This window comes from Pagrus major, chromosome 7 (assembly GCF_040436345.1).
Source record: "Pagrus major chromosome 7, Pma_NU_1.0".
Classification (NCBI taxonomy): Eukaryota; Metazoa; Chordata; class Actinopteri; order Spariformes; family Sparidae; genus Pagrus; species Pagrus major.
This window is the reverse complement of record NC_133221.1, coordinates 6817134-6830646: the sequence shown is the minus strand read 5'-3', so window position 1 is coordinate 6830646 and position 13513 is coordinate 6817134. Positions and strand designations below refer to the sequence as shown.

At 43.3% G+C, this 13513-nt stretch overlaps 1 protein-coding gene across 1 annotated transcript in view; it reads right to left on the bottom strand.

The window, feature by feature from the left end:
- The window catches only part of src (v-src avian sarcoma (Schmidt-Ruppin A-2) viral oncogene homolog), a 28490-nt gene that overhangs the window by 2089 nt on the left and 12888 nt on the right, over positions 1 to 13513 (bottom strand). The window contains exons 2-10 of the mRNA XM_073470578.1: positions 8092 to 8353; positions 7185 to 7284; positions 5407 to 5505; positions 4360 to 4463; positions 1698 to 1847; positions 1392 to 1547; positions 621 to 800; positions 371 to 447; positions 113 to 266 (exon numbers count right to left, since the gene is read on the bottom strand). Of these exons, the coding sequence (XP_073326679.1) occupies positions 113 to 266; positions 371 to 447; positions 621 to 800; positions 1392 to 1547; positions 1698 to 1847; positions 4360 to 4463; positions 5407 to 5505; positions 7185 to 7284; positions 8092 to 8344 (1273 nt within the window). The 5' untranslated portion in view covers positions 8345 to 8353. The remainder of the gene's footprint in view (positions 1 to 112; positions 267 to 370; positions 448 to 620; positions 801 to 1391; positions 1548 to 1697; positions 1848 to 4359; positions 4464 to 5406; positions 5506 to 7184; positions 7285 to 8091; positions 8354 to 13513) is intronic.

Here is a 13513-nt window from a genome sequence, read left to right as displayed (position 1 = left end):
GATGTGAGGTCATAAATAGATACAAGCTAAACATGTCAGGAACCACTTTGCCACATTGAGAAGCTGTGACAAAGTTAGGCTAAAAGCCAACAACGCCCTCCTGTGGTCTTACCTTGCCTGGCAGTATATTCATTATCCTCAATGAGGCGAGCCAGACCAAAATCAGCCACTTTGCAAACCAGGTTATCTCCCACCAGGATGTTAGCAGCTCTGAGGTCTCTGTGCACATAGTTCATCCTCTCCACGTAAGCCATCCCTGAAGCAATCTGAGCAGAGACAAAGATTTGTGATTGTCTGTACTGAAGGAAAACACCTGTGATTGAGTTTTGAGCGGATTAAACTGATGCAGCAGCAGATTATTTGTGCTGACCTGTGATGCCATGTCCACCAGCTGGGGGAGGCGGAGCATTTTACCCATGTCACCTTTCAGGAAATCCAGTAAGCTACCTGTTAGCAGGGAAACATACTGCGGGTTAGTATGACACTGTTTTGTGTTAATATCCTGATGAAATATTATACTCCTCTGTATTTGTATTTTTTTTATGTGTTTGTAAGGTAGAATATTTATTTTTGCAGGCAGTAAACGCATCATTGATTTGTGATAAGTCGACCATGCTGACCTTGTCCCATGTACTCCGTGACGATGTAGATCGGTTCCTCCGACACCACAGCGTAGAGCTGAACCAGCTTTTCATGTCTCAGTTTCTTCATGACCTGAGCTTCCTGGAGGAAGGCCTCAGGGGACATCGTGCCGGGCTTCAGAGTCTTTATCGCCACACGTGTTGTACCATTCCATGTTCCTGATAAAAGATTGCAAAAATGAGTGAGTCATGTGAGTAAACGCTTGAAACATCTTGCTTCTGCCACTCCAAATTGAGGATGTACAAATACAAACAACCTAAATAGTTTAATTGTATGGGAAATATTGTAGCGATATCCTAAATAGGTGACTAATATCAGTTTCTTCTAATCAAATTTGGACGGGTGGTGTTGATGAAGGGATACTTGAGGTAAAATGATGCTGTGGGGGGAGGCTAGATCTATCAAAAAGTTTGGTTACCACTGGCCTGTAACATTTATGTGAAGACGTCCCGTTACAGGCCTTTTCATAAACATACTTACAGGACTGAAATTCACTATTTCCCTCATTAATTTATGAGCTACAGCAAAAATAAAAGCATTAAAGAGACAAGGAGGTCTAGTGCACTTGGGGGAAGATATTCATGGAAGAATATAACTTCTTTATGCACTTTAGTCTTCATACAGTTTGTTCATATTTTACTTGAACTGTGCCTTGAAACGTCTGTTTTCAGTGAGCACTCTCTGTCCTCATTGTTTTGGGGATTGGACACGCAGGGTTTCTTCAAAGTAGAGATCAAAGCCCGGCTTACCCATCCAGACCTCTCCGAAGCAGCCCTGTCCGAGCTTGAGGTCGAGACGGAGAGACTCTCTCGGGATCTCCCAGGCATCCTTTGCTAAGCCCTGAGTCTGAGGCTTCAGTACAGGACAAATGTCTGTTAGACTGTGACACAGCCCATCAGCATGCTCTGGAGGACACAAGAGAAGACAGAGAATGGGGTCAAGCCTCCTTCCCGATCATAGAGCGACTAACTTAAAAAATATGACATCACACTCTTATTTCTTTTAAAATAGAAGATATAAAGCAAGTAGAAGCACTGCATTTCTAGTGCACTTACTGCGATAGTGATTGACAAGCTGCTGCAGGTTGCTGAACTGTGTGCGTGATGTGATGTAGAAGCCTCCACTGTCCAGCTTCCTGATCTTGTAGTGCTTCACATTCAGCCCTTTGGTGTTGTCATAGTCCAGTACAGACAGACAGTAGGCACCTGGAAAGAGGAGAAGCAAATATGATAATGTGTGAGACAATGTGCCACAATACGTTTGATTCTAATAATCTGCATCTAAGTATTTTGCGTACAATTAATCACAATATCATAAAAAACATAAGAGCAAATTAAAGCTCTAGAAGGAGTTCATTAAAGAACAACACAGGCATATCGCCAAAAATAAGCACTAAATTCAAAATGGCCGACTTCCTGTTGGATTTAGGTCAGGATGACAAGAGCCTTTTTTGTAGGTCTAGGTAAGATACACATGCATAGTAAATTTCATACGTCTAGGTAAAACTATCCGCAGGGGCTGCCCTTTAGGGGGCGCTGGGGAGCCATTTTGCCCCCGCCCATTGATTGAAGAATCAATAATGAATAATCTGTTTGGTGCTCAGGCAACAAATTAAATGGGGTGATAAACACAGATATAAAAATAAGGGAAATTAGACTTTCATTTTTGGGTGACAATGTGCTCATACCGCCACTTGGGGGCAGCGTCAGTCCGGTGAAAAAACTGTGAATCACAGAGCGGCCCAAGGCGATGCCTCCCTTCTCTGAATGTTTGAACTGGGTGATATGGCCTGTGGGTTGTACAGTCCTTACCCTCAGCTCCACGCTGACCTAATTCTGTCGAGCTCACCCACCCAGCACCTCTCCACCGCTCCTGCTCACTCATCTATTCACTTTGCCTGCACCCCGCCTCACCTTGTTCCCTTTCTCATTCTATGCAGAGCTTACATACATGTCCAACAACAGGAAACAACAGGATTCCCGTAATGTACATTAGTACACAAGTCGCACACACGTACACACACAGTGCCAGCTGAACCCGTGGGGACTGTGTTGCTGCAGCAGTCGCAACAGCAGCAGCTGCCTATTAGAACTATCTCCAGACCGAGTCCCACAGGCGTCACATCCAACCTTTTCCCATCTGCCTGATTCGTCTCTCTTCTGTGCCCACACTGCCACATGACTGACACAGCACAGCGGGACGCACAGCGAACAGCAGGGTATCATGTCTGACTGAGAGAGAATTTGTGCTCTTCTTCTCGGTACATTTTAGTAGGACATGTCAAAGAATTTAAACTGAGCTGCGTGTTGAGATCTGAACATTTTACAAGTTCATAAAAAAGAGCAGATGGAGAAGCCTTCAAAAACACGACCGCATGTGAAAAAATGACTGGAAATCAATGGTGTAAAAATAAAGTTGCAGCAAGTATGTTTTCACACATTCCCAGGGCAAAATGGTTGATAGGAGTGTAGATCAATACCATAGACTGAATAAGTAGATCCACTTCTCTCGTATTCTGTGTTAAACTCAGCTCTACATTAGCACTCCCGTGGCTGTTTTTGGAGAATGCTAAAAGTCATAACACTATTAGCCCCTTTAGCATAGTTCTACTGTTTAATAAGGCTGGGTGGGTATTGAGTTCAATTTGTTGCCACAGGTGCAATATGATATTTACCAGTTTTAGTACAATGGTTTGGTTTTCTATTATTGTGAATAGTAATTTTTGCTGGATTTTTATTGATCATTGTGATAGTTGGGCGACTCGGACCAATTCAGGGCAGAGTAATACCGGGTTCTGGGAACGTCGGAGCTAATAGGAAAAAAAGGTGTTTTTTCCTATTAAGCTGTTTTACCGCTGGATTGGGGGCCAACTCAGGGCCGAGTGGAACCAAGTGGAGACAAGGGGTCTCTTAAGGTTATCACCGCTGGTTGGCTGCTTTTTCAGAATTTGTAGCGTAAACAAACTGAATTCGCGGTGACGACCGGGTCTTAAGGATAATTATAAAGTGCACTGGAATGAGTGACAAGTAGAACAATGGGAGGTAAATCCAGCAGGAAACCTATTCTATTTTAGCATACTTTCCTATTTCTTAACTTGTTTTAATGTTTTGTTTTAATGTTTTTTATTTCTTAACTTGTTTTAATGTTTTGTTTTAATGTTTTTTTAAATGCTTTTACTGTAATTGTATGCACCTGTAAAGCACTTTGAGTTGCCTTGTGTCTGAATTGTGCTATACAAATAAACTTGCCTTGCCTTGCCTTGCCTTACAATAACTCAATTGTACTTCTGAAAATCAGAATAACAATCAGAAACAGAGGTTTTTGACAAGCAAACTTCCAACTGAGGAATGAGAGAACTCTACCCCAATAGCACACATACACCCTGTAGGTGTCGGCATGAGTTAGTTTGGAAAGATGTGGTAGGGGGAGTGTTTCCTAATTGGGAAGACGTTGTGGTGACGTCGGCCTTTGATCGAGGTCTCGCCGACATCTTCCCAGATAGCTAATGCTCCCCATACCATGGCTTTCCAACATAACTTTCATTCATTGGGCACACCAATGATGACATATGAGGGGCTTGAAGGTTGTCCCAATTCACAGGGGGAGATTTCAACCACTACCACTCCACTACCGCTCCGATCTGAGGGACAAGGGGGCACCTGAAAAATGAGGGGTGAGGGATAAGAAATTGGGATTGGGATTTAAGTGCACACTTACCTTTGGTTGTCTCACTCTCTCGCACCAAGAAAGTCCCTCTCCTGTTCTCTAAACTTAGCAGCAGCCTCTCAGAGTCACGGCGAGTGATTTTGCCAAAGTACCACCTGGTGAGGTTGAGAGAGAAAACATGGAACACACGGGAGCAGGTTGGTGAGGGGAGGAAGATGTATGTGGGCGGAGGAGAAGGAATGACGAAGCGAGAGTGAGTTGTGGCTCGTGGTTTAAGAAAGTTCAGGGAAATTCTGTCTGTGCATTCCAGATGCAGTGCTTACTCATGCAACAGCTGCTTACCTGGACTCTATAGTCAGTCTGAGATGACTGCAGGGGCAGGAGGCAAAAGTGAGAAATGGAGTTGTTACAGAGGGGTTAGTTGTGTTTGCAAGCAGGTTAGCATGTAAAGATTAGCAATGCATGTCTTCCAGGAGTAGAAAACATTAATATATACGACAGACATTTAAAGGAGTACTTGTGGAAAATATGCTCATTTGATTTCTTGCCGACAATTGATACCACTCTCGAGGTTTTACGGTAAATATGAAAATACTAGCCTGGCCCTGTCCAAGAACAAACAAACAAACAAAAAAATAGGAAATTATGAGGGGTTATGTGTGGGACTATGTATCTGCGGGGTGCAGTGACTTGTAGGACCAGCTGAGAGGAAATAGTCGCACACATAACCCACCACAAACTGTCAAACAAACAAGATATAGTAGTAATAAGTATGCTTTAAAGGGTTTGATAGGCTGATTTCATTACCTTTTGAAAGAGGCTAGGCTAGATATTTCCCATTGTTTCCAGTCTCTATGCTAAGCTAGGCTAACTTACTGCTGTCTGTAGCTTTATATTTCAGAGAGTTGTATCAATATTCTCTTTTAAAAAAATGACAAGAAAGCAAATGAGCGTCTGAGTGCTATTTTCAAATTCACTTTGAGATAAATAAATAAGAAAATTGTTAAGAATCCAACATTTGAAGTAAATTCTTTTATGCGCTTGGTGAAAAGGCAGAAACATGGGACAGAGGAAGAAAAAACAAAAAAAAGGGTTTACTCTTCTGCCTGGATGGAGTCGGATGGAGCCACATAATTGCTGGGGATGTAACCGCTCTCTCCAGTGGTCAGGGAGCGCGCAAGCCACCAGTCCCCTTCTCTGCACAGATGAAACGATAACACACAGTGTCACCAGGGCTCGTCAAACATCAAGGACACAAATAAAACAAACAGTCTTTCTGACTTTCAGGGCTGGTGTTCATCAAGTATCTCAGAGTAGAAATAAAGGGATGCCGATCATTTTGCATTTTCTGTAGCCACTCGTAAAGTTTTTAGCTCCCACAGAAACTGAGCTGTAAGAGAGGCTCCAAGAGAAGCTTGATAAATGCAAGCCCAGTTTTTTCTACTGTTAAAAAAAGAGGAAGTTATGTAAATATAAACAAACATGCATTCATGTGGGTATGACAATAAGGAAGGGAGGAGCTTGTATGCTACACCTTATCAGGGAGTGAAGCTGCTGTAGCCTTGCAGCACTAGATTCACTAAGAGAAAGTAAATTCATAACGTGTTTACATTTTGATTATAGTGCTGCAAGGCTTTGCACCAACTTCCCTTCACTACTTTACTGAGGGGTTCATGGGGCAGGGGCAGAGTTATGTGGTTTTGTGCACATCTAATGAAGTGGTATTACAGTGCAGCATATGCTTCTGGCGACACACACAGAGACAGGCAGGCGGACAAACGGCACATTCAAAACACAATTCCAGAGAAGCTTCACAAACCTGCAGTTCGCCTTCCTCCTATAAAAAAAATGTGATGGTTTGTGTTGGAGATGTGGAAAGAGAGATGGAGAGGGAAATGGTGGGAAAATAAAAGGGGTTAAAGAAATACAGAAAGCACGTTATGAGCAGTGGAAGACCAGCAGAGGACACAGAGCAGACACATAATATGACCAATATAGTGCATAGAAGTATAAATCTTTAAAACACGACATACATTTGAGATGAGAGAGGCGCAATAAGGCAAAAGAGCATGCAGAGGGCACGATATCATCATAAAAAAAAGGCCTATCAGGTCACAGTGCATGGCTGTGTGATTTAACTGGACCAATCAGAAAGCTAAGACGAGCTTGACTGACACCTGATTTGACCGAGAGATGGTTAATGGATTGTGGGTGCACTTGACCCATTAATGAACCAGGTCTTTGGCTTAAGGGGCCAGATGCAGCATAATCCACTATTGTCCTTAGCTGCTGCCTTCTAGGTCAGCAGTTTGTTAGTGGACAAGCACAAGCACAAGCACTGGGGGTGCAACACTACAGTATCTGGTTCACTGCACCTCCATTGATTCATAGAGCAAGCCCCTATTTTGAAAAAACAAGCATGACCCCCCTTTAACAGGTTAGATCTGGACCGAGTAACTAGGTCTCGGACTATGTGTCGAGAATTGGCAATGAAGAAAAGCCTGAGCAGCGAGATGTAATCAAGTCTTTTGTGAATGAAGCAAAAACTGTGCAGAAACGTGACACAAGACTCAGGCTCTGCTGAGGGAAGCCCATTCCTATGGTTACAGGAGGTTTCAGAGAGACAACAAGTGACATGCATTTCGGGTTGCAAAGCAGCCAGTCAAGACAAGTGAGCAATAACTCACACAGACAATCTGTGGACTTGCCAACATGCAGTTATTCCTCCATCTTTCACACAGTGTATGGAAAAGTTTTCTTAGACTTTTCTTGAGTTTTCTTGTGTGTACATGTGTATGAGAGGTGACAGGTGGATACACAGATTGATAAAAAAAAATAAAAATAGGGTGTGTGTTTGTGTTCTGTGTTTTCCTTACGTGTTGTTGACTATCTGGAGGCGTTCACCCTTCCTAAAGGACAGATCCGAGGCTGTTCTAGACTCGTAGTCGTACAATGCCACGAAGGTCGTCACACCTCCTGTCAGGAGGGAAAGACCAGGGGTAACAATGTAACTAAGTACATTTATTCAAGTACAAATTTGCAGTAATAGTTCTTTATTTGAGTCGTTTTCTTTACTTGCAACTTGAGTACATTTACCTTTAATACTTAAATTTAACATTTTCCTGATTAAACTTACATACTTTTACTCATGTAACATAGTCAGTCCAGTACTTTTGCTTGTAACAGACTATTTTAACAGTGTGGTAATATTGCCTTTACTTAAATGGTAGCTCCACCAATTTTACACATTAAGGTGTGTTAACAGGTCTCGGGGAGTACTACTGCATATGTTAAAAACGTAGTATAAAGCCTTTTGTAGCTCTAGAGGAAGCTGCAATCTGATAAATTGCCTCCAGTGATGTCACTCAGTGGCTGGTTGCATTGTGGGTAATGTAGGCAGCAGGTTTTGACAAAGAAGAAGAATACGTGGGATAAAAAAGGTGATGTCTCTGGTTCTGTTGTATCGATTTTGATCATTTGTTTGTAAACTGTCCAGTTGTGCAATGCTAGACCAGTGGACTGCTTTTCAAAACCTGGCGACTGCATTACCCACAATGCAATTAAGTGATATCACTGGAGGCAATTGATGAGATCACATGCAGCTTCCTCTGTAACAGTAGCACTTTCCAAGAGTTGTAAAACTTAATATGTAAAATTGGCGGAGTTAACATTTAATTAAAAGATCTGAATACTTCCTCCATCACTGCCGAAGACAAACAGGGCATAAAGTTTTTAAACACACCGCCAAATCTAAAACCCAATGCTTCAAGCTGAGGTTCTCACCTGCTAGTGTGATTCTGTTGGGAGAGGTGACACTGTTATTGTCTACACCTCCAAACAGGGCCAGCTCTGCGGGGTTGGCCATAGACTGGTTGCCACTGAGACCTCCATCCACAGTAGGGCTACGATTGGGTGTCATGGACTGTTGATTGGAGTTGAGGTGGTGGCCTCCAGCCCCTCCCCCAGAGCTGAGGTTGCCATCGAGGCTGCGGGTTCGCTGGCCTACATCCTTGGGCTTACTCTTGGATCCCCCCATGGCCAAGGCCTGTGGTGCATTCAAGGACAGAGAGAAAAAGTCTGTGAGTCATCAGATAAATAAAGGAAACTTAATTTAAATTTAATTTCAATGCGCCCTTAATGATGAAAGAGAAAATATTGCATATTTGCTTTATTAAGTCATTTGCTCAGACTACATTCTCTGGAAAAAATTCTCTGACTGCTACAAGAGCAGATGCAGAAACCAGAGACGGGATGGAGACCACTGCTGTAAACCCACTGAGACACACACAGTGTCATGTAGACCACAGGAAGCAAAAACTTCCCTACGGACAGTGGAGCAGCTGCTACTCCTCAGTTTCAAAACAGACATGAGATCCACCTCATCCCCACTGCCACCAGTGGAGCACATACACACAGCAGACATGTCGCACATGCCTGCGTGCACATGTGTCCGACACAGATGCACAAACAGAGACATGTTACATCATGTAAGGGAGGCCTCGACAACGTCTATTGATTTCTGCCACCAAACCTGATTCACATCTGAGCCAATTTAGTCATTAAGGGAAAATTTTGTGTAGTGTAGTGCTGATATGATAATTAATTAATCATGTAGGCAAGTTAATAACACTAGCATGGTAACGTGCTCACATGATGGTATGTTAATTTTTTATCTGTCTGAGATCCACGATTGATAAACTAGTAGACAATCCGTCCTCGCTGTACATCTCCTGTCCACTCACATTTGCACATGCTTTGCACAGAAACACACAAAGAGACAGAGATGTTCTCTGGTATTACATCCTTCCTGTAAACGCACTGATTGTGATGCTTCCTCTCTCTTAATCTAGGTCTACTTATGCGGTTGTTGCTTTTAAGTGCACCTTTTGTTTGTTGCAAAGTTACCACATGGGTTTTGGTGGCCTAGACAGTTAATGTCAAGTTTCCTCCACACGTGGTTCCCCTGCTGTTGTGAAAAGGGAATCAGGGGTGAGAAACAATGAAAATGCGAGGTATGTTTTTTGGGCGAATGCTGCTGACATCTGATCATTTGATCAATTTCGCTCTGTAGCCAGTGATCACTTTAATGTGCTCCACATGGATCAGAATACTTGAACAGCACTTGAATACTGCTTTCATTTTTGTCACGTTGCTAATCAGTGAAGTGGTTTCAGATTAACTAAATCAGCGATGGAACCAGAGTGAACATCAGTGAGTCGTCAGATTACAGTGCTGAACATCAGTGAGTTTTCACTAATGGACAGAATTTGAGATACTCTACCAAGACCAAAAAAAAAAAAAAACAGACCAAAGGTCAGGAGGGCAGTTGTGGATTGTTGTAGTTTCTCACTGTATCTCTTCATTTTCTAAGCTTCCCCACCTACTCCAGCTCTAACATCAGATTAGTGCAGGGAAATCATTACACTAAGCCAAGGATAACTTTGGGACTCAAGCTTGTGCTATCATGGATAGATAAAGCCACAGGGGGTCCGCTAAGAAATGCTAATTTAAACACTAAAACACTAAGGTGGGGTGGCTTGGGAGCCCTTCTGATAAGCAGAGGAGGGTCAGAGTGCATAAGAGTAATACCAGGCTACTCATCCCTCAGCTGACATCCCCCTGCCTGCCTGTTTCTGTTTAGGAGGCCGTGCATCTGTTGGATTTAACATCGGAGTCAGCCTTTGCCTGAGCCTGCTCTCATTCACGAGCAAAGAGTCTAATCCTGAACATGAGACGAGCTACAATTCACGGGCTTGCAGGCATGCTTGCAGTCAGAGCGATGCAGTGACATATGGTGGAAAATGTGTGGCACAAAGAAGAGCACAGTTTGCTAACCACGCAAGGGAAATTAGTGAAGCTGTCACTGGTTCTTGTCGGGTCATTTTGGATGCTTCCTAACTGCTCCAACCCTGATTTTACAACAGCAAAAGCAAACTGCTAGGAAAGGGTATGCAGAAACAAGGGTTTACTGGTGTGTTTTCAGTCGGATTAGGTGATTCCTTTGGATTTACAGTATGTGAGTTCATTCAGAGGAGCAGTGATGCAGCTCAGGAATACATAATAAAAAAAAACAGACAGAAAGCGAGAGGAATGAAAGGAAGGGAGGAGTGTGGAAGGGGAGGGGAGCATAATATGAGGGCTCATTTTTGGTTGGCACCACGAATGGGCGAGATGGGGGAGGAAGGGGAGGAAGTGCAGTGGGGTCAACGGGGCCGGACAGTCAATATCTCCCCCCGGGGCACGTCTGCATAAATAGGGGGTTGCATCCGAGCGAGCGTACCAGCGGGCGCAGGTTAACACACACAGACAGAGGAGAGCAGACACAAAGATGACGGGTGGCTCAGCGAGCTGCTCTTTGTGTGATCCGTGCTCTCCCCGAGCAGACTGGTGTCATGGTTAATAAGCCATTAGAGGCAGAGCGCAGCAGAGACGCCGCGTCTCTCATCTGCAGCCGTCGGATCTGTAAATGCCATCTCACACAGATGACGCTTTCAATTAAAGGATGTCGCCTTAATGAGCTCAGATGCTGCTTAATTAATTAAGACATTGCTTGATAGGGGTGGGCGATCTGGCCAAAAAACATCACAGTCAATTTAATTGCAAACGCGAGTCACAATCTCAGAAATACTACAAAATATTGTATTAACGATGGTTCTTCATTGTAATAAGCTCCTCATCAGCCATTCCACTAGCTGTAACTCACATTGTAAAGAGTGCTGCAGGGATGACGTGTTGTTGTCGGCTAACCCGGAAGTTAGCATCGCTCTGGCTCTGGCAATACACCTCTGTGATGGTGTTTAATGTGCCCGATAACCTCTGTAGTCTCATTTAGCCACTTGTTAGCAAGAGGGGTATTTACTGACATACTAACATTTTATGTTATGGAACAAAACATGAAAATATCTTGATGCTGCTGTAAGCATTGTTGTCATTTTAGCCTGATTCCTGTCTTCTCTATGTCACCACATGAACGCACAGACATAGCAGCAAACAGGATGATCCTGCTCTCTGCTTGTTCATGAGCAGACAGGACCGCCTCGTTCAAAAAACCCACTGACGAGTGAAAAAAATGCCAACTTCTCTCTGTGTTGTAGGAATCACTTCAGAGCCATGTTAAGTAATTCATCCAATGGGGTCATGTGAAGATTGGAAGCAGAAGTAAGTGGACATGAAGTACAATCTCTACGATTACCCTGAAATGTAGATTGTGGACGTCTTCAACATGGATCATGATCTAAATTTGTCAGATTTCCCGGCCCTACTGCTAAATAACGGTGAATATTCTGTGCTGTCCGTGTAACACAGCATCTGACCAAATCAGAAAGACCCATTTTAACCCACTCACAAATTTCAAGGTTGAAAAGAATTTGGTTCCTTTGGCCGACAGCGCCGTAATACTCTGACCCAGACTACAAACCCGGACAAACACACTGAAAATCTCCCAGAACACGAAACAGAGCATTAACAGAGTCTCTGGCCTTTCTTCACACTCAGTTTCCAACAAAGCCATCTTTTGTCAGCACACAGCAGGCGGCATAAACAAGACACAGAAGTGGCCTGTGGCTTGCGGGCTGCCAGATCCTAGTGTGTTTTAGCGCTGACAGCCAGCAGGAAATATGGAAATGAAGGGAAGCTGGGAAGCCAAGCAACGCCATGTTTTGCAGGATTCACGTCCCTGTGTGTATCATCGGTCGCTAATGATAACGGGGAGTCTGATTCTGGCCGAGCAGGGCTGAGGTACTGTAACAAGCACCTACAGTCTGAGAGGCAGAGCGGGATGAAAATCCCTCTGGCGAGGCGGGGGGTGTGGCTGGCTGGTTGGGTGGGGGATTTGCTTAATTATGCATAAGATCTGACAATGAATTCCAAATCCTTCAAGTCTCCTGGGCTTTTGGTAAATGGGAATAGTCTTTTAATATTGCTGCTGGGGTTGTTTTCCCTCCTCCACGAGGCTGCATTCCCCAGTTTTGCTTGCCTTTTCATTTCATATGAAAAGAAAACAATTACAACCTCTGAATGGTACCCTCTCGTTGAAATAATAGAAAGGATGTGATGTCATTCTTCCATTAATAGACTTTATCGATGGGAGTCTTTGTCATGGCTCTGGTCCATTTCCCCCAAACAACTCAGGCTTTGTAATGAAGTCTACAGCGCTCTGGTTCATTTAATAAAAAAACCTTTTCATCTTTTTTCAGAGGGATCAAATAGTCATGAACATCAAAATTGAACAAGCTTGCTTCAGATGTTCTGTATGCCGGCCTAATGAGAGATTTCCCACTACGAAGCTGAAGCAAACTCACAGTAATACTGAGGGAGAATGTGAAACTGCTATGTGGAGTGGCAAGTCAGGACCTGTGCGTTGCGATGACAGTTACAGTAGACCCCTCACTTCTTCCTCACGGTGCTCGTTGCTCTCGGGCCTGCGGTTTAACGCATGGATGGGGCATGTTCTGACAATCTACCTTCAACAAAAAGACAAGAGTCTTCACGGCCTCAGGCGACAGGTTAAAGGTCATATTTAAGCCTCTGCTGTAACACTATAATCACAAGAATGAAACTGTTGTTAACACTTTGTCACATTGTAAATAACAATTGTTCCTGCGTAATGACAGGGCTTTCATTTCTCCTCTTTCACCTACGATGATGGATCACTGAGGGCGAGTGATGAGGAATTAGTCTACATTTTCTAAAAAGTAGGATGAATACCTACAGAAGAAAAGAAGACTAAATCACAACCTTTGAATTACAAGTCTTCAGTCTTTATGGATTAATGGATGTATGATTTGAAAAAAGTAAAGGCTCTGTCATCCAAGTTCGTCTCTAACTCAGCTTTGTAAGGGTCCACCTTATGCAGCCAATCGGTGCCCGGAATGTAAAATGAAAAACCAATCAGATTCCACCTCTTACTGCGTTTACTGTGTGACATGATTTTAAACCTCTGAATTTTAACAAAGATGTTGTTTTTACTATTATTTGCTACCATGCTAGATGGCTAGCTTGCTAAAGTTAATAACGAGCTAATGCTTCCTTTTGTTAACTTTTATTAGCGACTAAAAGTTATTCCGGGTTGAGACTACAAGATATCAGCCCGACCCGACAGATCATGTTATCCTATGTACTGTATGCCTCATCTGGAATGCCTCAAGACGTTAGCACAAAAAAACAAGAGTTTCAGAAATTATTAACGTCACAAAGCAAAGGAGGA